At 58.5% G+C, this 27,973-nt stretch overlaps 1 protein-coding gene across 1 annotated transcript; it reads right to left on the bottom strand.

The window, feature by feature from the left end:
* Nucleotides 1–881: 881 nt before the first annotated feature.
* On the bottom strand, nt 882–27,973 carry SCN4A (sodium voltage-gated channel alpha subunit 4). Its single transcript, XM_065898135.1, has 24 exons — nt 27,701–27,973; nt 27,493–27,611; nt 27,276–27,365; nt 26,843–26,971; nt 26,282–26,373; nt 24,041–24,301; nt 23,179–23,242; nt 22,785–22,926; nt 21,778–21,987; nt 20,998–21,151; nt 18,945–19,183; nt 16,972–17,145; nt 15,746–16,102; nt 10,200–10,691; nt 8,405–8,537; nt 7,560–7,714; nt 6,902–7,075; nt 6,683–6,805; nt 5,127–5,405; nt 4,784–4,837; nt 4,439–4,576; nt 3,777–3,881; nt 2,911–3,181; nt 882–2,107 (listed from the first exon to the last, which is right to left on the bottom strand). The coding sequence occupies exons 1-24, from the start codon at nt 27,971–27,973 to the stop codon at nt 882–884; spliced, it is 5,454 nt and encodes a 1,817-aa protein (XP_065754207.1).

Here is a 27,973-nt window from a genome sequence, read left to right as displayed (position 1 = left end):
GGCTGCCAGGAGCCCCAGTGGTGCTGATGCAGGAGGGAGGGAAGGAGGGAGGGAAGGGAACCTTCTTCCTGAGCACCAGGGTCCCCGACACCACCCGAGATCTGGGTGCTCCGGCCAAGAAAGCCCCCAGTGCAGCGATATGCTGGTGGGATCCAACCTGTGCTACCCATCCGTGCTTTCTAGAAAAAGACGATTCCCAAATGGAATCCTCCCTTCTGCTCTTCTCCCAGGGGCCAGCCAGGGAGCCAGGGGCCTGGGCAATGGACAAATCTGGAAAGGGTGTCAGGGGTCACACCGGCCCAATGAGTCAGGATCCAGTGGCCCATCAGGTTTGTGGAGCCATTTCTGGACCAGTGATGCTTTCCTTTTCCAGAGAATTCCTAAGCTGGCAGGTGATGCTGCACCCAGAGTCAGGGGAGGGCTGGCGGGCCCTGGGGTCAGGCGTCTGCTCTCACTGAAGTTAAGACTTCCTTGTCCTGGAGGGAGCTGGGGGGGCCTGAGCCACTTCCTGGGGAGAGGTCAGTGGCCCTTAAGACTCTGGTGGCAGGAGGGCGGCCAATCCTTCCATCACAGGCCGGCTCCTCCCCAAGTGGGGAGCAGAGATTCTGATGTTCCAACCTCCCCCGGGGCCATGGGGAGGGCAGCAGGGCCCCCGAGGAGGTGAGAGCAACTTGAAGGTGAAATCACGGAGGCAGCAGCCTCGGGCTCAGAGTGGAGACTTCAGGTACAATTCCCGCTTGCCATGGCCTGGCTGACAGCCCAGCACGGCCAAATCCTGTCCCCGACAGGGAGCTGGATCAGTCCCAGACGCAAAGCCCTAGCTCCCTCAGGGGCAGGCGCCACGGGGGAGCTTTGGGGCTGTGCCACCTCACCGCCACCTGCTAGACAAGAGACTCTTTGACCCCTGGGCGCACCGTCTGCCCCGGGGGTGGGGCGGGAGGGAGGGCTGTGTCTGTGGGTCTGATGGACAGGAGCCCCAGGGCAGGTCTGGGGTCCCATGTCGAGCCCCTCCACTCCCCCTTGCTCTGCAAACCGCTGTTCCCGTTCTCAGGGCCATACATCTTGCTCATGGTGTCAGCAATCAGCCCCTCCTTCTCGGGTGCTGCGTCCCCGCTGCTGTCCCGACGGTGGCGGTACATGTAGGAAGCCTGCTTCACGGAGCGCTGCAGCAGGTGCCGGCGGTAGGCCCTCTGGATCTTGACAGCGCACACTTCCTCGTGCTTCCTCTTGAGGGTGGTTGTGATGGGCTCGTAGGAGACCTTGGATGGGTTGGCAGCCATGAACTTCTCCTCCATGGTCTCCTTGAGGGCATCCATCTCCCCAGAGTCTCCCAGGACCTCTTTGGTCAGGGCAAAGAGGATGTCCAGGCAGTGGATCTTGTCCCCTGGCACCATGGGCAGGTCCAGTGTGATGAGCTTGATCTTGTTGGGCTTGGCGAGCCTCAGCGGCTCCTGCAGGGTGTCCACGAAGTCGGAGAGGCGGCTGTAGTCGATGAACTGCGTGGCGTCGGGGTCAAACTTCTCCCACGTCTCGTAGAACATCTCGAAGTCATCCTCCCCGAGAGGCTCGCTGCTCTCCTCCGTGGCCACGTTGAAGTTCTCCAGGATGATGGCGATGTACATGTTGACCACGATGAGGAAGGAGATGATGATGTAGCTGCAGAAGAAGCAGATGCCGATGGAGGGGTTGCCGCAGTCGCCCCTGACGCTGGTGCCCGGGTTCTCCAGCGCGGGGTCACAGTCGGGGGGCCCGCTGTTGAGGATGGGGCTGAGAAGCCCGTCCCAGCCGGCTGACGTGGTGATCTCAAAGAGGCAGATGATACTGTTGCCGAAGGTCTCGAAGTTAAACATGTCGTCGATGCCCGACTCCTTCTTGACGTAAGCGAAGTTGGACATGCCGAAGATGGAGTAGATGAACATGACCAGGAAGAGGAGGAGGCCGATGTTGAAGAGGGCGGGCAGTGACATCATGAGAGCAAAGAGCAGCGTCCTGATGCCCTTGGCCCCTCGGATCAGCCGTAGGACGCGCCCGATCCGTGCCAGGCGGATGACACGGAACAGCGTGGGTGACACGAAGTATTTCTGGATCAGGTCAGAGAGTGCGAGGCCTGCAGGGAGGAAGCGGTGAGGACTGCTGCCCTCAGGGTGGGCGGCTGGGTCGGGGAGCAGGGGGCATGCGCGGCTCAGGGGGGCCCAGCCCGCTGGGCTCTTCCCCAGAAAGGAGCAGTAGAAGCTCACCGCTCAGAGCACAGCCCGAATGGCCTGACCCATTAGGCTCTCCCAGGGGTCTTGGGGCCTGGGCTCCATCTTTGCCCTGACACAGCTGCATGGAGGTGGGACGTGTCAAAGCAAACGATGGTAGGCCTATCGCTAAGGCTGTTTGCAGATGCCATGGATGAGAGGGCGGGGGAGGACAGCTCTGGGTGTGTGACTTCAGGCATGTCACCTAATTGGTTTGTGACTCAGTTTCCTCGCCTGTAAAATGGAGGTGACAACAGTACCAGCCTCAGGCCATTTGTTGGGAACAATCAGTGAGCTAATGCCTGTGACGTGCGTAGCACAGTGTCAGGCAAATAGTATATGATTGATAAACGATAGCTAGTTACTATCACAATGACACACAGCTCTCCTGTGTGAAGGACACTGGAACCCTCTTATGTTTTTCTCGAAGCACACGGGCACCACTGGACAAGTAAATGTTTCTCAGGTGTGGTCATGCATGTGAAGGTGACAGGTTGCCTGGGAGCCCACTGTACGTGCTTTTGCGCATTAAGTGTAGACACCAGGTGCACACGCGTGTGTGTATGTGTGAGTGTGAGCACGGCAGGTGCGTGAGCAGGTCTGTGTGTGCACACGAGGATGGGAGCGCCAGGCCTCCCTGAATGACTCAGCCCAGCCCGGTCCTGCTCACCCACAATGGACAGGATGACGACCACAAAGTCGAAGATGTTCCAGCCGATGGTGAAGTAGTACTGGCGCAGGGCCAACATCTTGAGCGTGCACTCGCCCGTGAAGATGATGATGAAGACCATGTTGACGTTGTAGAGGATGTCCACTTTGAGCTGGCTCTGGTCATCCGTCTCTACCATCATGGTGACCATGTTGAGGCAGATGAGGATCATAATCGTGATGTCGAACGCCTGCTGCGTCACCAAGTCGTACACCATGCCCTGGATCTTGTTCTGCAGCAGGGATGCGAGCGCGGGGATGCACGCCGAGGGGTGTGGGGGGCAGTGGTCAGGGCAGGACGTGGACCGGCAGAAGATGCAGGAGGACACGACAGCATGACAGGGAGAGAGACAGAGAGAGAGGAGGTGTCAGATCTTGTGGCAGAGTCGGCCAGGGCAGGGGCGGCGAAACCCCCCCATCAGAACAGGCCAATCTGTGGGGTCCGCGGGCATCCTTCCTCACTCTGGGACCCTTCCTCCCATCAAGGTCCCCCAGCAGCCCCTCATCCTTCTCCTGAAGTCAGTGCTCACTGGGGGGCTTTCTGGACATCCTCTTCCTCCCCGTTCCAGGGGCCCTTGCCCCAGAGGCCACCAGCTGAAGAGCTGACTGGACACTGGGGAGCTGTGCAGGCCCAGGCAAAGGGTAAACCAATGACCGGAGTTCATCAGGCAGCTGCTGGCGCCCCTCCCGGCAGGTGGACCCAGCCTCATGCCAGGGACATAGCCTGGTGGGCAGAGCGCAGGCTGCATTTTGCCCCCTGCCCGCCATGGCCCCCTTAGGCAGGAGCCTCATACAGGCTGCAGGGGGAGGGGCCCCGAAGGCTGGTACCTGGGGCCGGGGAATTGGCTTCTGAGGCTTCTTGGAGCCAAGCTTCTTCATGGCGTTATAGTATTTCTTCTGTTCCTCCGTCATGAAGAGGTCTTTCCCTCCAAAGTATAGTGGGATGGGGCCCGTAAGGTTGCAGTGGGGGGTGTCCTCCTTCTCACTTTCCAGGACCTCCCCCTTCTCACCTTCTCAGGCACCACCCTTAAAGCCACCCGCACCCCAGCAGGGGAGCCGGTGGGACCTGCCTGGAGCAGCCAGAGATGGGGGTCGAGGGAGGCAGGGGAAGGGGGACTCAGGGGCCCAGAGAAGGGAGGGGAGGGGACTGGGTGACCGACAGAGGCGAGGGGTCAGCGCAGCCTCACTGCCCGCTTTGGGCCACCTTCCATCAATGTCTCGTTGGGTCCTCAGAATGAGCCGGCATGGCAGGCGGCACAAACCTCACTCTGTACATAAGGAAACCAAGGTTCGAGGTGGCCACATCTCACTCGTCCAAGGTCGTCTGGTGGGATGTGAACCCAGCCTTGCTGAATCATGCCGCCAGCCAGCGAGAGCACAGCAGGTGCAGAGGCAGCATTTGTGAACATATGAAGGAAGGAGTGGACGGACGGAGGGAGGAGGGAGCCCGGGGAGGGGAGGGCCCGGGGAAGGTCGGGCTGGATACTTATCTTCTTCTTCTGCTGGTTGAAGTTGTCGATGATGACGCCAATGAAGAGGTTGAGGGTGAAGAAGGAGCCGAAGATGATGAAGATGACGAAATAGAGGTACATGTAGATGTTCACCTCGTACTGGGGCTGTTCCTCCTTCTGCAGGGGCCACAGGATGGGCTGGGCTGGGCTGGGTGGGCTGGGGGCACATGCTGCCTGCTCCCTGTTCCCCATCTCACCGTGGGCCCATCCACCCCCAGGCTGTGGGGTCTCGGGGGCTCCTGAGGAGGCAGCATGGGGTGGGGATGGATCTGAGTCCTCTCCCCTGGCTCACTCACCAGCCACATCTCGAGGACCCCCACTCACCTCCCGGGAGTCCACGGCTGCATACATGATGTCCATCCAGCCCTTGAAGGTGGCCTGAGAGAGTGTGGTTGGGTGTGAGGGGAGGGGGCTGCCCCCTGCTTCCATCATCCTTGAGTTTCCCTCCCTGCCCCTGCCTGGTCCTCCCCAGAGGCTGCCTGCCCTGAGCTCCCCTGGGGAGGCATCCAATGGAGACCGGAGAGGTATAGACACTACCTCTGGGTCCCACAGCCCTAGAAGCAGGGTGGGCGGCCCCCTAACAAGGGGCGGCAGGGCACTCAGGTACAATGAGAATGTGGGGGCACCTCCATCCCAGCCTCGGGCAGGGGCAGCGGGTCACACTCACCACCTGCAGGAGGGAGAGGTAGCCCAGACCCACGTTGTCGTAGTTGACCTTGACGTTGAGCCAGCGGACCTGGCCCGTGTGCATCAGGCTCTCGCACTCGGACTTGTTGTTGACCTCGGAGATGGCGAACCTCCCGGCGGTGGTGGTGTTCACGCAGTAGTAGAACTTGCCGGCAAACAGGTTGACGCCCATGATGCTGAAGATGAGCCAGAAGATCAGGCAGACAAGCAGCACGTTCATGATGGAGGGGATGGCGCCCAGGAGGGCATTCACCACCACCTGGGGGCCAGGGAGGGGGTCACGTCCAGATCCTCTCCCAGGCAGGCGGGGACACCCAGTCTCCTCTGGGAGAGGGTTCCCACCCACAGTAACCAGGGGACCAGGCACAGTTGGGCCTTGTTGCGCAGGGAAGGCTTCCTGGAGGAGGGCCCATCTGAGCCAGGCCTGGGGGAGAAGTCTGCTGGGCTTTACTTGGGGGCGGGGGGATGGTAAGCAAGGAGTAGGGGTAGTGGGTTGCCGGCCTGGTGGCTGAAGAGGGCTCTCCGCTTGGCTGGAGCCATCAGCCCAGAGTGGAGGCTGGGCTTCTCTGGAAGCAGCCCGGCCACGGGTCACCGGGTAGGAGACAAACACTCTTTCCTTGGCCCCCATAGGAAACTCAGTCCCCGTGACCTGTTCCCCTGCTCATCTTCTCACAGGATTAGAGACACAGACCCAGAAAAGAAGCCAACAGAGTCTTTGAAGCAGCAGGACCCTTGGGACTGGACTCCTGTGTACTGCCAGCGGTGGCCACCCAGGCCGACCTCATGATTTCAGGCTGAACTGAAGCTGAGAATTATCTGTTTTCAAGGAGAAACCGTTCCATGACCTCCAGACAAAGTGGGTGGCGCAAGCCCGGTGATGCCCAGGGGAGCTCCACTCCTGGCTGGGGCACCAACCAGCTGCCTGGTCACTTTCACTCTGGTGGGGAGGGGCCCCGGCTCCAGGGGTAGGACGGCCCGGTGCTGGCTGGCCTCCTGCATGACCAGGAGGGAGCCCCAGGCTCTGTGCACCGCTGACCTGCAATCAGCTGCTTCATGGAAGTTCATCCCTCTAGCGTGGGTTTTGCTCCTAACAGACACCCCAACCCCCCACCCCCGCCCCTTGCCTGGGGAAGTCCCATTGGTCTTGCCCAAACCCTGTATTTACCTGTCACTTCCGCCCTCAAGGGCCTGAGGGAAGGGTGGGCAGGCTTGGAGTCCTGGGGGGCCCCAGTCTGAGGCTGGGGAGGGACACCTATAAACCCACAGACCTGCTTTCCTTCCTCTCCTCCTGCCTCGGTGCCCTCAGGCCCCTCCTGGGAGCTGCTACAGCCTCTGCTGCCCCCAGTGGTGGAAGAGATGAGCGAAGGAGGGGGCTGAGGGCGGGAATGGGCACTTGGGCTGGTGTGGGAGGATGCCTGGGGACCTCCAGACCTGGACCCCTGGTGGTGGCCGGAGTACAGACACCCCCAGCCCCCTTCCAAGCTGCGGCTGCTCCCCCAGTCCTTAGCCCTACTCAGAGTCCCCCTCGGCACCCACCCTCATGCCCTCGAATCGAGACAGTGCCCTCAGGGGACGCAGAGCCCTGAGTGTCCGCAGGGATTTGATGGGTCCCAGCTCCGAGTAGCCCAGCCAGTTGGCCACCAGGCTGATGATGGAGACCTGTAATGGGAGGGGAGGGTGGTCAGGGAGAGCAGGGCCTCAGCCACAAGGACCACCTGGGATCCGACTGCGGGGCCGGGGGTGGGGCAGACTCACATCCACGATGAGGAAGTCGAGCCAGCACCAGGCGTTGGTGAAGTACACCTTGAAGCCATAGGCCACCCACTTGAGCAGCATCTCCATGATGAAGATGTAGGTGAAGACCTTGTCTGCGTATTCCAGGATGGTCCGGATGACTCTCCGCTGCTCGATGTAGATGTCCTCGAAGGCCTGGGGGCACCAGCAGGGCGGGGTGGTCAGGGCCCAAAGGAGGCCAGGGCAGCAGCCACGTCCTGCTACCTACCTGCCTAAGGCTGCTGGTTCCCAGGGTTCTGGCACCGGGGCCAGGCGGGGGCAGACTCCCCGTGCCCATCATGTGGGTGAGCCAGTGAGTTCCCGGTGGGGAGAAGCCCCTCAGCTCCCCTTCCCCAGGCCTAATAACAGTAACCCTCACTGGTCTGTCGAGGGGTTCACCTTGACACATCCTGCCCTCCCAACCCCCAATTCCCAAGGCCTTCCCCACCTGATCCCCGGCTGGGACCTGTCAGCTAAGGATGCACAGGGATTCAGAGCCCATCTGTCTCTTTAAGAAAATTAACACAGTCCACAACACATCTGGAAGCACTGGTGAGTTCTTTAGGATTCTCTGGGTTCGGGGCTGCCCAGGTCTGGCCCCTGCCTCTGCCCAGTGCCCGGTCCCCAGGGCAGCGCCTACCAAGGCTCCACTGCTGAGCAGGATCATGAAGACGATGAAGGTCTCAAACCAGTTGTGCTCAACGATCTTGAAGCAGGCCCTGCGCAGGGTCCACCACATCTTCCCTCGGCCCTGGGAGATGTCCACGTAGAGGCAGGGAAAGCGCTGCACACAGGCTGGGGAGGGACGGCGGCAGGGGCACCGGTCACGGGCCTGGGGGCCACCTGAGGAGGCACAGTCCCGCCACCTTCCCAGGATCCGCCCCCACCCCCTACACACACACAACCGCATGCAGAGACATTCCAGAGCACAGGGGTGCAGGCAGCCAGCACAGGTTGTACAGCCGTCAGGCTGTCCCCATCCTCCCCCACCTCGCCCAGGCAGCCTTCACTCTGCCACAGCCCAGGCCCTCCGGGCAAAAATGTTCCCGAGGGGCGAGGCAGGCCTCTCTCTGGCGGCCGAAGCTGAGGAGGAGGACAGTCTTAGAGCAGCCACAGCTGAGCGCCTGCTTCGTGCGGTGCCAGCCACACTCGGGGCTCTGTGGGGATTCTGCACAGCAGCCCTCGGGCTGATGCTACTGTCACCTACCGTCGACACTGCAGGGGTCAGAGGCTCAGGGACTGGGAGGCATCCCCAGCTCTGACACCCCTTCCCAGCATTCTATTCTCCTGGGGTGCCTCAGGGCAGGGCAGGAGAGCATCAGAGGAAGAAGGCCCTGCCTGCTTTTGGTGATGCGTGTGTCCCCGAGATGTCCCCAAGGGGGCAATGGGCTGGGGCTGCTGCCGGCCTCGGGCCCCTTACGGGGTCTGCCGGGCTGGGGGAGGCACCCAGGAGAGGTGGGGTCACACACGCGGGCTGGCCCTCACCCTCGGTGAAGCACTCCTCAGGCTGCTCCCCCTCAGGGCTCTCCTCGGCCTGTTCCTCGGGGTCCTCCTCGGGGGGCTTGTAGTCGGCAGTGCTGCAGACGGAGGAGTTTCCGTCGAGGGGCTGCAGCGGCTTCTGCAGAGGCCACAGGGTCACGTGACCCCGGGCCCTCCCACAAGGTGGGGCGGGGGAGGTCAAGATGGGAGACCAGAAGGGAGAAGGGAAAGAGAGGGAGGAGCAGACTCATTCATTCATTCATTCAGCCCTGGATTATGCAGCCACCCCTGGGGCCTATGCAGAAGAACGACAGGCCTTGGTCCTGCCCTTGGAGTGGGACAGGGATGAGGCCCGGGGAAGGAAGGGGATGAGCATGGAGCAAAGTCCGAGCCTTCCTATCCTCGGGGTCTGTTTGGCTGAGAAATCCAAAAAGGATGGAAATTTTTCTGCAGCCAAAGCTCCAGCCTGGGGCCAAGGGAACCTAACTGGGAGTGGGTCGGGTGGGACGGCTGGTGCTCCAGCCTGGCCAGGCCTCTCCCACCTCCTCCCGGTGCTGCATCTAGGCCGGCCTCCTGCCCCCAGCCTCCACTCCTCAAGGGGCCCCCTTCATGGCTGGGGGTGAGGCCCTTGAAGAGGAAGATGGAGAGGGTAACCTGGAGGGGCAGGGGGCGGCTGTCAGGACAGTGGCCAGAAAACCAGGGAGGGCCTTGTGCCCAGTCGACAGAAAGGGAAACCGAGGCACCGGGCGTTAGGTTGGGCACGACACCCAATGAGCCACTTGCCCTGCCCGTGCACCCCAACTCTCACAGCCCCCCAGGAGCCGTACTTGTTTCCCCGTGAGAGTCCCCAGAGCCTTGGCCCCGGCTACTGTCCAGCCCTCCTCCACCCGCTCTCCTCATAGCGAAGTTACTGCCACATTTCCCTGGGTATTTATAGCTTGGCAGGCGCTCAGCTCCCTGGTAAGTCAATGTGCCACGTATTTGGGGGAAACAAGGAGTCAAGAGCTTTCAGGGCAAAGTTTATTCAGGCTCCGGTGCCAGCAGGGCCCACGTCGATAGGGTTGGGACGGGCAGGGGGCCCCGCCCGAGCTGCAGGGTGGGCGAGGGGGCTCATCCTGAGCTTCTGGGGGCGACCACCAGGGCCTCCCCCACCCTCGCAGGGGAGGGGAACCTCAACCCAGCAGCAGGGCCCCTGCATGGGGGAGAGGGGGTGTAGCGGCTCCAGCTCCCGGCTCTCTGTTCCCCTTGAACCCAACCCTACTGGGCCCCTGACCCCTCTCCTCAGCCCAGACCTGGCACTTTGGCCCACACTCGGAGGTTGGGACCAGCCCTCCAGGTGGGGTCTAAACAGAAACAGATGATAATGGCAAGGACTTGGCAGGAGCTTCAAACCCAGAGGGGGTTTAAGAGAGGCCTCTTGGATTCCGGCCCTGGAGCTAGGGTGCCTCAGGTGAGAACATGCTGTCTCAGAGCGCCACCTGCTGGGGAGAGGGGACCCAGGTGGAGTTGTGGGGCAGGGGTGAAGGGAATGGCCTAGGGTATTAGGACAGGCAGGGCATGCCATAATAATTGTATTAACAGTAATAACAGTCACCGTTCACAGAGAGCTGACTGTGCTTTGCACACAGCATCTCATCTAATGCTCACAGTAATACCACAAGGTAGGTACCATTACCCCATTTTATAGATGGAGAAACTGAGGCTTGGAGAGGATTTGTGCCATGTTCAAGGTCACACAAAAATGTAGAGTCATGTCTGTCTGACTCCCGGTCCCTCGATCCAGGCTCTGCGACAGGCTCACCTTGCCATCCTCAGGCTCCGAGAAGGTGTCCGTTTCCTCCTCTGTGGGCATCTCCAGGTCAGACTCCTCGGAGGCGATGGGCACGTGGATGGTCAGGTAGGGGTTGTTGATGAAGTTGAGGTGGTCCAGCTCAATGCTGCGGGGAGGGCCGTCAGCCAGGCCCATGTGGTTCAGGATATGATTGTCCTTCTTGAGGTCCTTGTTTTCATCCTCCTCGGGCGGTAGCTCCTTCTTCTCATCTTCTGAGACACTTTCCCCAGCCTCGCCGGCCTCGCCAGCCTCCCCAGTCCCCCCGAGGCTGAGCATGATAACCTTGGGGCTCAGGATCTTGCCATGCAGCAGCCCCACGAGGAAGGCTTTGGCGAAGCCGACACCCCACTTGATGCGCGTGACGGCGATCTGCAGGTTGTTCATCTCGCCATCCTCGTCCGAGGCCGCCAGGCTGTCGGCGCTGAAGGAGCTGAGCAGCAGGGCCAAGAAGAGGTTCAGGACCTGGGAAGCAGGGGGTGGGGGAGCCTGAGCTCAGCCTCTAGGCCCCTGAGGGTGCCACCTTCAGCCAGCACGAGGGGCCTCGGGTCTCCAGATCAGACCCACCTCATGGTGGGCTGTTAAGAGGACGCCACCTTACGGAACCCTCACAACTGCTTGTGAAGGTGAGAAGTGCTACTGTCACGCCCACTTTACAGATAGGGAAACTGAGTCTTACGCACATGATAGGACTCTGCTGACCAAGGCAGAGGCAGGGTTCGGGGAGGCCCACTGAGTGACAGGGACTCTTTCTATGACTCTGTCCTCCACCTCCACTGCCAGGGGATGTGGAACAAAAAACAGGACTCATGTCTCCAAGCTTCCAGGACTTCTTGGTAGGCTGAATCTTTTGAGCCTTCTTCTCTTGTCTGGTAAATGGGACTTTTTTTTTTTGCGGTACGCGGGCCTCTCACTGTTGTGGCCTCTCCCGTTGCGGAGCACAGGCTCCGGACGCGCAGGCTCAGCGGCCATGGCTCACGGGCCCAGCCGCTCCGCGGCATGTGGGATCTTCCTGGACCGGGGCACGAACCTGTGTCCCCTGCATCGGCAGGCGGACTCTCAACCACTGCGCCACCAGGGAAGCCCTAAATGGGACTTTTAATAGACCCTGTGCTCCAGATACCCAGATGCATGTCCCCTGTTGCTGTAGAAGGGGCATCTCACCTACCACTGTTCACTGCCTTTTCTTCCTTTGGGGTTCCCTGCTCCACCTGGTTCTCTTCTCTTAGCCCCACTGAAAGGGACTTCAGAGGCTACTGGTCTATCCCCGTCAACTTTATTTTCCAGTGGACAGACATTTACTGAGCCCCTCCCACTGTGTGTAGAATCAAGAGGTCTCAGTTTGCCCTCCGCCTAGAGACAGACACTTGATCAGACAAATACAATGCAGTGGGTATGCACAAGCAGAGACTGGGGGGCACGGGTTTTGAAACCACGCTGCTTGGCTTTGAACCCCAGTTTACTAGCCGTGTGTCCTGAGGCAAGTCCTATCACTGCTCTGTGCCTCAGTTTCCTCATCTGTACAATGGCGATGGTTCCAACACCTACCTCCTCACGTTGTTGTGAGGATTAAAAGGTCAATACAAGTAGAGCACACAGTAGGCACTCAAAACTTGTTGGCTGTTACGTGTGTGATAATAGAAGACTCTGCAAGGTACAGGGAGGAGTGTGATTAACTCTGAGGCCAGCTAAGCATTTTATGACTGAGGAAACAGTCCCAGAGAGGTGGAGTGACTTGCCTGAGGACAAACAGCACGGTCAGAACTAGAACCCGGTTTCCAATCATTGTACAACTTCAGAGGACATCCTTTATTTGGACTACAGTGTGCATGGACACCCCAGAGGCTACACAATGCAGTGGCCCTGACTTCCACCAGCTTACTCCCACCCCAGGGCAGTGAGGAGGAAGGTACAGCCTGGCTGGGGTGGGGGTCCTGTCTCCTGTCAGCCAGAGGCAGGTATTACTCTGGGGGTCTCAGGGTGGGGCTGTATGAGCGGACATGAGGAAGTAGGGCCAACTGTACCACACCATTTTCTACAGGACTTGAGTAGCCTCAGATTTTGGAATCTGCAGGGTGTCCTGGAACCGAGCCCCTGAGATACCAAGGGAGGACTGTAATGTGAATCTCCCACCCTTGGCCATCTTCTCCATGCATCTCACTGTCTGGCCTTCACCAGTGTCCTCCAAAGTCTTTTTGTCATTGTCTTAACTATCATGTTGACATAATATCTTTCAAATCTAGGAGCTTCCCTGGCGGCGCAGTGGTTGGGAGTCCGCCTGCCGATGCAGGGGCGCGGGTTCGTGCCCCGGTCCGGGAAGATCCCACATGCCGCGGAGCGGCTGGGCCCGTGGGCCGTGGCTGCTGGGCCTGCGTGTCTGGAGCCTGTGCTCTGCAACGGGAGAGGCCACAGCGGTGAGATGCCTGCGTACGGCAAAAAAAAAAAAAAAAAAAAAAAATATATATATATATATATATATGCACATCCCTGGTGACGCAGTGGTTAAAAATCCGCCTGTCAATGCAGGGGACACAGTTTCGAGCCCTGGCCTGGGAAGATCCCACATGCCGTGGAGCAACTAAGCCCGTGCACCACAACTACCGAGCCTGCGCTCTAGAGCCCACGAGTCACAACTACCAAAGCCCACATGCCTAGAGCCCGTGCTCCACAACAAGAGAAGTCACTGCAATGAGAAGCCCATACACCGCAATGAAGAGTATCTCCCGCTCGGCGCAACCAGAGAAAGCCTGCACACAGCAACCAAGACCCAACGCAGCCAAAAATAAAAATAAATAAATTTTTTTTTTAAATGTGGTCTTAAAAAATATATATATAGTATATTGTATATCTTCTCTCTGGGAGAATGTGCTGGGGGTATTTGTCTCCACTGCCATGCCTTCTAGCTACTTTTCTGCCTTTGCCCCCCCACCCAAATTTACTGGTTTTTCTTTCCCTCTTTGGCGGGAGGTGTCCAGTTGCCAGAAGCACATCTGAGATGGGAATTAGCTGCTCTCTGGGTCAGCAGGGTTTGCACACGGCTCCTGCCTGGGACAGAAATAGCTACCTCAGGCAAGGCATGGGGGGTGGGTTGGAGGGAAGGGGGACTGACAGCAAGTTCCCCTGGGGGGCTCTGAGGGGGGGGTTCCCCATGTCCTGGTCATTTCCTCTTCTTCACAGTAGCCCCGAGGAAGTGCCTGAGTGCCATGGACGCAGGGGACCTGGGTCCCCACACACCCTGGTGGGGTGCTCCGGTGCCCTCTGGCAGACACTTGCTTCCATGAGGCCTGGGAGGGTGGTGGGCAGGGACAGTGCCCAAGGAGCTGGCAGTGCCGCCCCCCTTGGTCACTCCGCTTCCTCTGAGCAAAGTGGGAGAGCCACAGAGCTGGGCCGGAGAAGGGCATCAGGGTGGGTAGGTGTGTGTGTCTGTGTGTGTGTGCACGCGTGTGCATGTGTGTGTGATGGGAGGGTGCGGGTGGCACACACCCAGAGGCAGTGCATTGCAGTGGTTCCAGACTCTGGGGCAAGACTGCTTGGGTTCAAATCCCGCACAGGTTACTAATCAACCTCCCTGAGACTTTGCTCGATAAAACGGCACGGCCCTCATAGGGGGTGGTGAGCATTAAGAGATCAATACCAGGAAAGTGCTCAGAATGCTGAAGAAACATGAGTAGCCGTCAAGCTGCCATCGCTGGTACTGCTGATGCTAACCTCATCATTGGTACCATTGCTGCTGGTATCGACGCTATTGCTGTTGGAGTTACACAGACCCAGGTTCTAGTCCAGGCTCCGTTTCACACTAGCTGTGTGGTTCTGGGCTGTGCCTCCTGGATGCACAGAGCCAACATTACCTGCCGTGCAGGGTCGTCAAGAGCATTAGGGATAATACACGTAAAGCCCCTGGCACAGGAACTGGCACGTGGCAGAGCCCAACGAGGAGTGTGATGCTGCTTGGTGATAGGTACTGTATCCGCCACTGCTCCCCCGACGCCTGTAACATTTGGACTCCCCTGGCCTCTTGACATGTGTCATGTCATCCTTACGACCACCCAGTGGAGTAGGTCACCACTCCCATCATCCCCATTTTCCAGTTGAGAAAAACTGAGGCCAGAGAGAAATAACTTGCTCAAGGTTTCCCAGTCATCAGGTGGCAAAGTAGGGGCCTGAAATGTTTTTGAGTTTACACACACACAGACAGAAACCCCCTGCAGACCCTTTTAGTCACCTCCAGGTCCTTAAACTTGCCCTCACAAACTTCTACTGAGAGCCTGCTCCCACGCACCCATCCCGAATCCTGCCCCAAAGTTCTGCTGGGACATCTGCCCTCACTCTCCATCTTCCCTCACTCTCCCCACTCCCTAAGACCCCCCTCCCAGGAGCCACCAGCCTGGGTTCTGCTGTCTGGCTGTCCCTGGGGGCTTGGGACCCCCTCCCACGGTCCCCTCCTCAGTCAAGGTGACATCCCCCACCGCCAGTCCGTCCCTGCCCCCAGCCAGAGCTCAGCCGTATCTGAGAAGCGCTGACCCAGCAGCTCAAGGATTCCACAGGCCTTTGCGGAACATGGGGACGTGCGTCTTCCCACCCCCTGTTGCCCGGGGCAGAGTTGGCCACCACAGGGGGCAGCTGGGCACAGCTCTCCTTGCAGGAGTGACCCCACCCCAAGAAGGGGAGGAGCAGAGTCAGCAGGGTGAGAGCAGATGCCTCCCCCGGCCCCAGCCACAGAAATTCTGGTTAGCTGGCCATGGCCTCACACCCCGTTTCTCATGGGCCCCTGCACCTCCTTCCCTGCACCAGCCCCGCATACAGAAAGTGGCAGGATGGATGCAGCCCATGCCATCTCCAGATCCTCCCAATGTCCATGGCCTAGTTCCTGGGAACAGAGGGTGAGAGGGTAGGAGGACAAAAGGGCCAGGAGTTCCTGGTACCAACCCCACACTGTGCCTTCTTCGGTCACAGTCAATCCTCCCGGCCACCCCCTGAGGGGCCTACTATTTTTCTTCCACGTGAAGTTAGAGAACTCAGCCAACCAGAGAGCAGTGATTCGTTCAAGGTCACATAGACAACGGAGGAGCCGGGACTGCAACATGGGTCAGTCTGACTCCAGTTATCATGTTACTTTACCCAAAACACTAGGTCTCAACAGTACTACTCGCAGTGTGGTCCCTGTACCAGAGGCAGTGACATCACCCAGAGCTCATTAGAAATGCCGGTTCCTGGGCCACGGCTCAGAGCTGCTGCATCTGACTCTGGGGCATGGGGCCAGGAATCTACGTTTTGAGAAACTCCCAGGTGATCCCTAAGCAGGTTAAAATTTGAGAGCCACTGAGTTAAACCATCCGAAACTGCCATTTGGGGCTGGGGTTAGGTAGAAAGCAAGCATCGGCGGTGTCACACAGTGTAACCTCATGGGAAGAGGGCCCTTCAGCGACAGCCTGATTTAAAGGAAATAAAGGCGTGGACCTTGTTGGACACTTGGATGTCCTGGGCGAGCGTGGGGGAGCCACCCAGCCGACCTCACTCACCACCAGGTTGCCGATGACCATGACCATGAGGAAGACGGTGAGGCACATGGCCTGGCCGGCCACCTCCATGCAGTCCCACATGGTCTCGATCCACTCCCCGCACAGGATGCGGAAGACGATGAGGAAGGAGTGGAAGAAGTCGTGCATGTGCCACCGGGGCAGGCTGCAGTCCGCGGCGATCTTGCACACGCACTCCTTGTAGCTCTTGCCGAACAGCTGCATGCCCACCACGGCGAAGATGAACACGATGATGGCCAGCACCAGCGTCAGGTTGCCCAGCGCCCCCACCGAGTTGCCAATGATCTTGATGAGCATGTTCAACGTTGGCCACGACTTGGCCAGCTTGAAGACCCGCAGCTGCCGGCCAGGGGGAGGGCAGGGGCCGGTGAGGCCTGGGGACCCCTGGCCCAGCCCCAAGAGAGCCCCATCCTTATAGGAGAAAGAGTAGTTCCCTGACCAGGGATTGAACCCAGGCCCTCCGCAGCGAGAGTGTAGAGTCCTAACCACTGGACCACCAGGGAATTCCCAGAAAGAACTCTTTTGAACAGCTCAACTCCCACCCACTGAGGGATGCAAGGCCTCAGTTTACCTCTCTATGAAATGGGAATGCTCACATCCTACCACCTAATCCTCTTCGAGTGATCAAAATAAAGAGTCCTTATCTCTTAAATATACAGGCTAAAGTATCTGCAAGTGAAATGAAATCTCGGGATTTGCTTTAAGATACTCCCCACAGAAAAATTGGGGGGACAGATAAAACAAGAACTATAGAATGTTGACAGCTGTTGGAGCTGGGTGAAAGGTACACAGAGGTGTGGCTCACCTTCTCTATACTTCTGTGGATGCATGAGAGGTCCCTATGGGGTAGTGGAAAGGATGCTAAGTCGGAGTCCCAATTCCACTACTGATGTACTTCCTGAGCCTCAGCTTCCAGCTCTGCAATATGGGTTGAAATCCCCACCCCACTGCCACCCAAGGTCACTTAGGAGTCAAGCCCAAATGTCAGCTCCTGGGCTGTCATTTTGGTCCCCCAGCAGCTCTGTGTGATAAGGGGGAGGGCACCTTTCTCCTTTTTTCCAGTAAGAAGGGTTCTAAGAGGCAGAGTGGTGACCAAAGGGCAGAGGGGGCCTTACTTCCAGCCCTCTGGCTTCCTGGCAGCTTCTCCTCCTTTCCCCCAGCCATCCTCACCACACCTTCCCCAGCCCGGGTGCCAGGGCCTCACGCACCAGACGGAAGGAGCGGAGCACCGACAGCCCCTGCACGTTGGCCAGGCCCAGTTCCACCAGGCTGAGGGTGACGATGATACTGTCGAAGATGTTCCAGCCCTGCTGGAAGTACTCATAGGGGTCCATGGCGATGAGCTTCAGCACCATCTCTGCTGTGAAGATGCCCGTGAAGACCTGCAGGGTGGGGTGCAGCCCCCGTCACAGAGCCTCAGGGGCACAGGACCTCGGGAGTCTCCAACCCCACTCCCACCTCCAGGGCTCGAGGGGAGGGTGACAGAGTCCTGGGGGCGCAGGCAGAGGTACCCACGGCCCACAGGTGTGTGTACGTGAGTGAGCGAGGAGCGGAACGACCGTGCCACAGGGCAGCGTGGGAACCACTCAGACACCGGGGCCTGTCCATTCCTGGCCTTGTGACTGTTGGCCTGTCACGTGACTTCCTGGGGCCTCAGCCCATCATAATAATATTCAACACTCACAGAGCATGCTGTCGCTCACGTTATGACCTTATCGGTATCCCAGCCTCTGTGAGGTTCTGAGGAATACCGCGCTCATCCCAGAAATGAGAAATTGAGGCTCAGAGAGGTCAGCAGTAGGCTGCCGGTCACACTGCCCACATAGAAGCATGTCTCAAACCAGGTCTCGGGGCGCTTAGTCCGGTCTCCTATCCCTACACCCTACAGCCTCTCTACCCTGGTTGGCTGGGGTCCCAGGACCCAGAAAATCTTGGTGGCTTTGGAAGTCTAAGGCAGGGCCCCAAAGAGGATGAAGCAGAGGATCAGTGAGAAGCCAGAGCTGAGCCCCCAGAGCCCTGGACTTGTCTGAGAGCTGCAGAACCTCTAAAAGCTCCCTGGGCACGGTCCCCCTCCTGCCGGGCACCAGCTGCCCCAGGTCCACAGCCTGCCCGGGCACACGCTGAGCCCCGCCCAGGAGCTGTCCCTGCCCGTAGCAGGTGCCCAGACAGCAGCAGAGCGTGGGCAGGGGGTGGGCAGGTGGCGGGCCGGGCCCATCACACACACACCCCAGCAGCTGCACCGCGGGTCCAGAGCACACCCTTGCTCCTCCAGCCCGGCCTGGCCACGGCCGCCTCGGGCATCTCCGTGGGGTGGACGTGCCTGCCTCGCGGGCTGGGGAGTCCAGGGTCTGATTCCTGTGCCGCCCACCCAGTCCTCGTCCTGCCCCAGGCCCCAAATCTGACTCTTCCTGGGCTCCCCACGCCTCAGGAGAGGGGGAGCATCTTGCCCATTCGCCATCCTGGGAAGGTTGCAAAGGCAATTGGGAAGGGTGGGGCTGGACTGGAGAAGGAGGCAGCTTTTTCCCTTTGTCAGGCTCCACAGGGGCTGGCAACGAGGTGATAATGCTTCTAATGGGCAGGGATAAGCAGGGGGATCAGTGTGTGTCAACAATAGCAGGGCAGAAAGGGCTGGAGAGGGGAGCCGGCCTGGCCATGCCGGGGAAATGGCAGCCAGCGGGCAGCGGGGCTCAGGGCTGGGGGACTATGCCCTGGGGCCTCCAGGGTGAGCTGGGGCCTCTTGAGCCTGGGTGCCCATGGCCCTATACCCCCACTTCCAGGTCCCTTGGTCCCTCTTAGGCCCACAACAACCTCCGAAAGTGGAGAGACTTGCCATCCAGCCACCCCCATACCTCTGTGCTCTCACTCCCCCATCTCTGCCTCCAGGGCATGGCCTGGACCCCAAAGCCCCTGAAATCCTGATCATAAGAGGTCAAGCACCTCATCCCCATTCTATCTGCCCCCAAGTACCCTAAAACCCAAATTCCACGTCCCATGGATCACCCCAGGTACATCCCTGGTAAATCAACTCATGCCCCCATATACCCATATGCTGGGAAAATAACCCCAGCCTGTCCCCTGATGCCCCCTAATCGTGCCCCATATTTCCACACAGCCCGTCGGGCCCTGTGGCCCCTCTCCTGTCCTGCACAGAAGGACAGCCTCTCCCTCGTCCGCTCCCTACCAGGTTGCCCACGTTGAGCACCCTGTCAAATTGCTCCGTCATGGGGTAATGCTCCATGGCCATGAAGAGGGTGTTGAGCACAATGCAGATGGTGATGCCCAGGTCCACGAAGGGGTCCATGACGATCAAGTGGACGATGTTCTTGAACTTCATCCACGGGGTGCAGCAGTTCCATATGAGCACTTTCTGGGAACACTTGTACCACCATGGTGGGCACTTTTGGTGGGCCTCTTCCAGCTCTGGGAGTAGGGTGGAAACAGATACCCGATGAGGATCCTCCCTCACGTGCTCCTTCCTCCACCTAGGTCTTTGGTCCCACCTTCCAAGCCCCGCCCCCGGAGCATCACACCTCAAGCCCCGCCCCCTCAGGGAGGCCTACTCCAAGCCCCGCCTCTCAGTGGGTCACCCTCAAGATCCATCCCTCTAGACGCCGCCCACATGGCCCCACCCCTCAGTGCCCCGCCCCCCAACACGCTGTCTCTTAGCTGACCCTCAAAAAGCCACAGCCTCAGCAGCCTTACCCCTAGCTCCTCTCTCCCAGTGTTCTACTTCAGCTCTGCCTTCCTGGAGCTCCCCACCCCCCAACGCGATGGGGTGACTCCCATCCTCTGCCTATGGCCCAGGGCTGCGATCTCGGCTGGGGAGGGGCCCGAGGGCCCCCAGGGAGAGGCGGGAGGCCACTGCAGGGGGTTGGGTCCCAGTTCCACCTGCTGCTGGCCAGCACCACTCAGGAGCAAACCATGGTTCCCCCCAAGGGCTCTCCCTCTCACTGCCAGTATGCCGGCCCCTCCAGACTGTCCCCAGCCAGTCCTTCCTTTCCCACCAGGGTAGCTTTCTGGAAACAGCCCCTGTTCTTGCCACTCCAGCTCTAAACCCCTGGGGCTCCATAAGGCCCATGGGTGACGCTGCTTCTCCTCCTGGTCTTCCAGGCCTCTGCTGCCCATGGGGGTTCTCAGCCTGGGCGTGCTCTCATTTAATTACCACCGGAAATGGATGAGGTAAGTATATTAGTGCCCCCACGTCATAGATGAGGAAAGAGGACTCCCAGGGCAACCCCATAGACACCTGGGTTTGAGTGCGTGATTGGGACACCCCAGAGTTTGGGGGCTGCTGAGCCGCACCCCCACCCAAGAATTAGTAAACCAGGCTGCAGATTCTGCTCTGGCAGCAACACCCCTACCCCCAACCCGGGTGCTACTGCAGGTGCCCCAAACTGTGTCTGAAGCCCCAAACTTCCCACCACAGTCCCAGCAAGGACGGCGTTGAGTGACCTCCTCGGCCAGCCCTGCCCAGCGTTCCCTGGGGCATTCTCTGGCAGGGCACACAGACACCTGGATGCCCATCACACAAGGTCAGCTGGGATGGGGCCCTCTAGAGGTTTGCAAAGTCCTCCAAGTCCTTCCTGGCACAAGGCGAGACACCTGGGGAGGGGCCCGATCCCTTCTATGTCAGATTTCCTTGCATCTCCCTCCCTTGCTTCCCCCTTTCCTCCTCCTCCCTCCCTCCCTCTCATCCATCCACACACCTATGTCTTTTCCCATTCATTAATCTTTCAGCCCACCCACCCAACCATCCATCCATCCATCCATCCGTCTGTATGTCTATCCACCCTCTCCTCGTTACCTAATCCTTGTGTCCCACTGAGGCCTGGGGGGCAGCACAGGGATTTGGGGGAGTCTGTGACTCTATCTGGGCAGAGGGACCTTTGATGTTTAACTTTTACCCAGAAGATATTTGAGGAACAGGATCTCCAGTTTCCGGAACATTGGGCCTTCCTGGTTCGTATTATTATCCTGTCCTTCCCCATTGCCTTGGCAGCCCCCAAGGCCTCCCGGAAGCCCCCAGTTCCCGCCACAGCCTGGCCTTGCAGCCAGAATTGGGCCAGGGTAAGCCAGGACTATATTTATCACAGCCATTTCTTCGATGCCAATATTAAGTTACTGTCCTGAAGCTGGGCCCAGCCAGGCCCTCCCGGCCCCCACCCCGGGAGCCCAAGTGGCCTGATGGACAGGACAGGTAGAGTAGGGTGGGTATGGGGATGCCAGGCACTCACCTTCCATAGCATCTGAGATGCCGCTGTCTGCGCTGCAGCTGGGTCTTGGGGGCCCCTTCTCCCCCGCCGATGTGTCCAGGCTGCCGTTGCAGTCTTTGCCGTGGGCTGGGTCCTCGTCTGCCTCCCTGCCTTCCAGCGCCTGAGCGGCCTTGGCCTGTGGACCAGCAAGGGTGATGGACATAAAGTCCATTGCTGAGCCATGGGGATGGACTAATGGACGCTCAGAGCTTCTTCCTGAGTCTTTCAGGCTGGGGGCCCCTCTTTTTGGCCTGCACCCAGCTTACTGTGGGCAGGGGCGGCAATCTCGGTGGTGGTGGGGTGACAGGGTAGGGACCAAAGTGACTGAGGACACACATCCTGAAGACCCTTCACTCTCTGAAGCCTTGACTGACCCTGCACTTCATGAGATGATGGGTAAATGTACAGCTGCTCCCTGGGGCCTCATCAGGACCCACCTCTCCCTCAGCCTGGACCTGTACGCTGCCCATAAAGAATCATAAAACCGTAGGAATTTGAGCTGGAAGGCTACGTCAGGTTTAACTACTCCAGATTCCTTGTTATATATGGGGAAACTGAGGCGCTGAGCTGAGAAATACTCTTTCTACTGCTTGCATGCCTCCCACCCCACCAAAGCTCCAGCCTGGGCCTTCTGTTCCCCATCCTCTGCCTCGCAGGCCCTACCCCATGCCTCCCCCGACCCCCCTCAGCCTGCCCAGGAGCACCCAGGCTGAGGGGCAGGGAGATCCCTGGGTCCTTGGCCTCCTCTCCCTGAGTCCAGACCTTCCCCAGCTCTTCCTGCTGCTTTTTGAATTTCTCCAGCATCTGCTGAAACTCTTCTTCTTTCTCCTGATTCTCGGCCAAGGTGGCCTCGTTCTGCTCAGCGTATGCCATGGCCACCACCGCCAGGATCAGGTTGATGAGGTAGAAGGAGCCCAGGAAAATGATGACCACGAAGAAGATCATGTAGGTCTTGCCCGCTGCTCGAAGGGTCTGGGAGTGGGGGAGGGAGAGAAAGCGTCACATGGCACCCGCCTGCTTTCACCCACACCCATCTCCATACATCCATCGCCCAGATAGGTAAACAGAGAGGGTCCTTCACAGAGCCAGGCAGTTTGAGGGCTTTTGAGGCAAGGTATAGCCACCCTTGGCAGGCTAAGCCACATCCTGGGGTGCTTCAAAATATATACTCAGGACCCAGACCTTCCTGGTCTCCTGGCTCAGAAAGCCCAGAGGACCTCAGCCAGACATCTTGAGATCAGAGAACCAGGCTAAAAATTGGTGAACGTGGGCTTTGGGATCAGCTTGAGTCCTAGCTTTCCCATAGTGCCTGGCATCTAGTAAGAGTTCAGCAAATAGTAGCTATTATTATTATTATTATTATTACTAAATATTATTATTAACATCATCATGTTAGAAACATCACCAGGAACCAGCAGGCACTGTTGCTCCAGACCCAACCTGCCCACCTGCAAACAGTGGAAGGTAAATAATTGTGTATGGGCAGAGTTGGAGTCTAAGCTGCCCTACTGGTTACTGTGAGGCCTGGGAGTCTGTGCCCGGCTCAGATCTCAGCTCTTAAGGCAAATGAGGAAAAGGAAGAAGGGGCTGAGGCTCAGATCTGGGCACGTACCTAGCGTCAGAGGGCTCTGAGAACCCGTATGTAGGGGCATTTAGGGGGTACAACGGAGGGGACAGCCTTGTTAGGGGCCCCACCAAGCCTGGAGGAGGCCGTGGAGATGGAGGGAGGCAGCCATGGGGCTGAGGGGCAGGGCGGGGGGCCGCTGTACCAGCTGGAAGAGGTTCTCCCAATAGTCCTGTGTCATGAGGCGGAAGAGAGCCAGGAAGGCCCAGCTGAAGGTGTCATAGCTGGTGTAGCCATAGTTGGGGTTCCGTCCGGCCTTGATGCACTCATAACCCTCAGGGCAGCGCCTGGGGATAGGATGGGGGCTGGCTTTAGGGAGAAAGGAGAGCTCCATCTGGGAGATAGATGGGGGATCCCAAGAGAAAACTATCCTTCTGTCTTGTCTGCATCCCCCAAAATGGAAAGTGTTCCCCCCGTGCCCATGAATTTTCTTTAGGTTTCCATCCACCCCAGGTTCTCATCCCTAATCATCCCCCATCTTCTGACAACCCTGGGACATCTGCCCTCCACCCCCCCACCCCCCCACCAGTGTCACTCACCCAGCGTCGCTGCTGTTCCCACAGAGCAGGGCGTCATTGGAGCCTTCCAGGAAATAGAAGTTCCCTTTGGGAGTCAGAGGCCACAAAGGAAACATGTCACCACATGGACACTGTGGGCACAGTACCCACTGTGCACCTGTGGACACATCTGTGTGGACCACACGCACCAAATGGATGCTCTCTGGGTGCCCCTTCTCTCTCCTTTAAGGGCAGCTCCAAGTTCCAAGGTCTCTGGGTAGATACATTTTGCTGTCAGCTCAGTGCCTAGTGTGGGGTGCCGCAGGGGCACAGAGGGATACGGGGTGGGGGACATGCATGTGTGTAGATGGGGCTACCATGTGCCTGTGCAGGACCCTCAACTGAAGGGGGGGATGCGGCTAGAATCCAGGATGCCGGGTTGAAGAAGGGGTACCACTTTCTCAGCTGTCAGGAGGCACAGTGTGAAGTAATAGTGGCTTTGTGAGAATGTTGCCTGGTGCATGTGAGGCTATGAAGTCTGGGGATGTGAATAGGATGCAGGGGCCTGGTGGTGGCCCTGCCAGGGTGCGAGTATGTGGTGTGATGGAGAACAAGGAGTACGTAGGTTAGGGACTATGCACTGCTGTTTTTTATAGCCAAAGTTTTAGGATTTTCAAAGCAATTTGGCATTTGTTGTCACACAAACCCTTTGAGAAAGGTATTGTTGTCTCCATCTTATAGGTAAAGATTCTGAGGGAGGAGGAGATGAAGTGACTTGTCAGAGGTTACCCCAGCTGGTAAGTGATGGATTGACACTCAGGTCTTCTCCATGCTCTTTGTCTCACAAGAGGCTGCCATTGGGGCTGGGAAAGACCCCACTGGCCTCCCGACCCTCCGTTCTTACCTTCGTCATTGATGTAGGCATCCCAGTCAAAGGTAGAGTTGCTGGCCCAGCTCTCCTGGCCATCCCAGGTGTCGTTGCCGTACCACGTGGTGTTGGTGTCATTGAAGGGCGGGGGCCAGCGCACACACTTCTGCCGCAGGTTTCCCATGAAGAGCTGCAGCCCCACCAGGGCAAAGACACTCAGGCAGAAGACGGTGAGTATCATCACATCTGACAGCTTTTTCACCGACTGGATCAGGGCTCCCACAATGGTCTTCAGCCCTGATCACAGGGAGGGTGAGAGTTGGGGCAGGGCAGGGGGTAACTCACCCACTCAGCCCCTCCAGGCCTCTGCCTACTCCACCTCCTTCAAGCCCTGACTTACTTGGGGCACTGCTTGCCCGAAGCCTTCCCAAATTAGCCCCATCCTTCTCTGGTTACAACCTCCATCTGGAGCCTTGAATGGCCACCGAATCTCAGCCACTAGACAAGGGACTACGAAGACTTCACAGTGTGTTGCCCCAACTCGGGGAGCGACACCCAGTCACACAGTGGAGCTTAATACATGTCGCTAAGTCAGCACTCCTGAAGTGTGTTCCTTAGAACGCTCATCTCGCAAGCTGTGCCCTTAACAAAAGGGGTTCAATCATGTTTGGGGAAGGCTGAGCTCTGGAGCGCCCTCTTGGAGGGTCCTTGTGTAGATTAGCCTATCAAAGGCTCGGAAAAGTCCTACAGGAACAAAAACTTTAATGCCACGTTTCACCTTATTTGACACAGAACCCTTTCTCTCTCTCTTTTTTTTTCTTTAATAAATTTATTTATTTTTGGCTCCATTGGGTCTTCGCTGCTACGCGCGGGCTTGAGGCCTTCTCACGGCGGCAGCTTCTCTTGTTGCGGAGCACGGGCTCTAGGTGCGCGGGCTTCAGTAGTTGTGGCTCGCAGACTGTAGAGCTCAGGCTCAGTAGTTGTGGCGCACGGGCTTCGTTGCTCCGCGGCATGTGGGATCTTCCCGGACCAGGGCACGAACTCGTGTCCCCTGCACTGGCAGGTGGATTCTCAACCACTGCGCCACCAGGGAAGCCCCCTTTCTCTTTTAGTGACTGTTAACACCCAAGGAACAGCAGGGTTCACTCTGAGAAGCTCTAGGCTGACTTTGCAATATCGCATTCCACTCCTCTGGACTGTCAAAGGCATAGCCAAATCGTATGGAATTCCAGGCTCAGATTCCGTCGTTTATAGAAGAGCCATAACTTCTTCTTTGGGCCTAATCAGTGTGTCTCTTGCTTCAGTGTGAGTTTATTTCTTTTTCTTATCCTGGTAGGAAAACAGATGCTCAGCAACCTCCTTATAAAAGCCCTCTGAGCTCTGAGGATGCTGGAAGCATGGCACCGAGGGAAGGTATTGTGGCCTTGACTCAGGGGCCAACGTGCCGTGTGGCCTTCAGTAAGCTCTTCCCTCCCGGGGTCCCTCCTTCCTCAACTGCAATTCACGAGGGCTTTGGACTAGAGGAGAACTAACGTATTTTCTAGCACTATGACTTCACAATTTCCCCTCCTCCCAGAGTCTGTTCTCCATGCCTTTTCAGATCATCTTTCTCTCCTTTAATGAACCTTCTCCAGTTTCTCCACATGCTTTTTTGAGGGTCCGGATGATCCAGATTCTAGTTATTTCATGCTTCTTGATGCATTACTTTGGAATTGCCCTGGCCTGATTGCTCAGTGGGTATGTGGGGTGTTCATTATTGAGCCCACAGGGCTGGGACTTTCTATCACTGATTCTCTGTGTCTCTCTCAGGGGGAGGTCTCTGCTCTGCCCAGTCTGTTTATTTTATTGAATACACATACCCTGTGTCAGGCATTGTTCTAAGCACCTTATTGCTATCAAGGCTTTGAATTCTCATAACAACCGGATGAGTGGTACTGTTATTATCCACATTTCACAGATACGGAAATTGAGGCAGACAGGGAAGCCACTTACCCAAGGTCAAAATTAGGAAGTGGTGGAGGTGGGAATTGAACCCAGGCTCCAGAATCTGTGCTCTAACCACCTTGCTAGGCTGCCTCTTAAAACTCATCCTCCCACCCGGGGCCCCTTCTCCCCTCTGGCCACAGGGGCCCCTCTGTGTCCAGGCTTTGGTGTGGGTCCTACACCACCTGGGAGGGCTGTGACCCTGAGTCACAGAACTTGAGTGCCTGGTTCCAGGCCTGGGTGAGGGGGGAGGCCTGATGGCCTGGGCAGAGGGTCCCCGCTCCTCCCCAGTACCTGGGATGACTGTGATGGTCTTCAGGGCCCGCAGCACCCGGAAGGTTCTCAGGGCCGAGATGTTGCCCAAGTCCACAAACTCCGTCAGGTACCTGGGTGGGGAGGTTGGGGCGAGGGCTGTGTCAGAGCCGGGGGTGGGCGGTAGGGCAGAAGTCACAGGTTCTCCAGGCCCAGAAGGAGGATTCCCAAGGAATCCTTGTAGTTGGGGTTACCGTGGAGTTGCGGGGGGACAGGTCAGGCACAGCAAGTTTCCTTTCGGGGCCTGAGAGGTGGGGAAGACAGCGCAGCAGCTTTGCTGAGGAGTGGGGTTAGCAAGGGTAGCCCAGCTGTCCCGGGTGGGGACCCGTGGGACTAGGGCTCAGGGCTTCTGTGTGTGGTCATATGTGCTATGTGTAGGGGCAGCGGGACAGACTCCCAGCCAGACCCCGGGAATGGCAGCTCCTAGAACTGTGCAGCCTGCCATCTGCAAGCTGGACCCACAGCCCTGCGGTCCACCCTCTGAGGCCTGGCCCCCTCCCCTCCCCCTCATCAGCCTCAGGACGCCCTCGGGGCCCTGCTCACGCCATCATGATGACGCTGAAGTCCAGCCAGTTCCAGGGGTCCCGGAGGAATGTGAAGTCTTCGATGCAAAAGCCTCGGGCCAGGATCTTGATGAGGGACTCAAAGGTGTAGATCCCCGTGAAGGTGTACCTGGCAGGGAGAGGGCCGGCCAGGGCCAGCCATGTCACGCCGGGGCCGGGGTGTGGGTGGCAGTGATGGACCTCCTGGGAAGGAGGGCACAGAAGTGACATATGCCACCCAGGGGCTGAGGACATTGGTGAGAGTGACAGTGTGTGCCATTCCGGGGACTTAAGGTGTTTGTGGATGGGGGGGGGCAGTGACAGTGTTTGTCTCCCTGGAAGACAAGAGCAGCTTCACTCTGGGCATCCTCGGAGTGCACACCTGGGACCGGCAGACACCTGGGACCGGGGGGCCGGGGGAGGGGGAGACTTACTCCACATGCTTAGACCAGGAAGGCGGGTCGCTCATGGTCATGAACACGCAGTTGGTCAAGATGGTGACCATGATGAACATGCTGAACAGCGTTGGGGAGAGAGTCAAGGAAAGTGAGGGAGCAGGTGGGAGGGGAGGTGGAAAGAGGGCCTCCCGCCCACCCCCGAGCCCTCCCTGCCTTTCCCCGCCCCTGCGCCCGCCCCACTCGGGCAGGATATGAGTGGATGAGCACCTTGATGGCGCAGCGTCTGAGGGTGCTAAAGGGGCTCAGCACGTAGAGAGCAGGTGTGGCAGAGAAGCGGAAGATGGCCTTGCCCTTGTTGAGCACGATGAAGGTCTGCGGCGGGGAGAGAGCTGTGAGGCCTGGGACAGGCAGACAGCTTGACAGTGGACAGACGGGTGGAGGGAAGCCTCCCAGGCCCGGACCTTCTTGTCACTGTAGTAGGGATCCAGTTCCTCCAGGGGGATGCCAATGACCTCCGGTGGGGGGTCCCCATAGATAAGGGGCAGGCTCTTGCCAGCCTCCAGGTCACTGCACGGCTTCTGCTCGGGCTCCTCAATCTCCATCTGCTTGTTCCGCTGCTGCCGGGCCTCCTCCTCCATCACCCGCCGTTCTATGGCTGCCTGGGACTCCCGGGTGAAGGGGCGCAGGCTCTCAGGGCCCAGAGGCACCACCGTGGGCAGAGATGAGGTGGCCAT

The sequence above is a fragment of the Phocoena phocoena genome, chromosome 19, assembly GCF_963924675.1.
Source record: "Phocoena phocoena chromosome 19, mPhoPho1.1, whole genome shotgun sequence".
NCBI classification, from domain to species: domain Eukaryota; kingdom Metazoa; phylum Chordata; class Mammalia; order Artiodactyla; family Phocoenidae; genus Phocoena; species Phocoena phocoena.
Note: the sequence above shows the minus strand (reverse complement) of the source record. Positions and strands in the feature narration are given on the sequence as shown.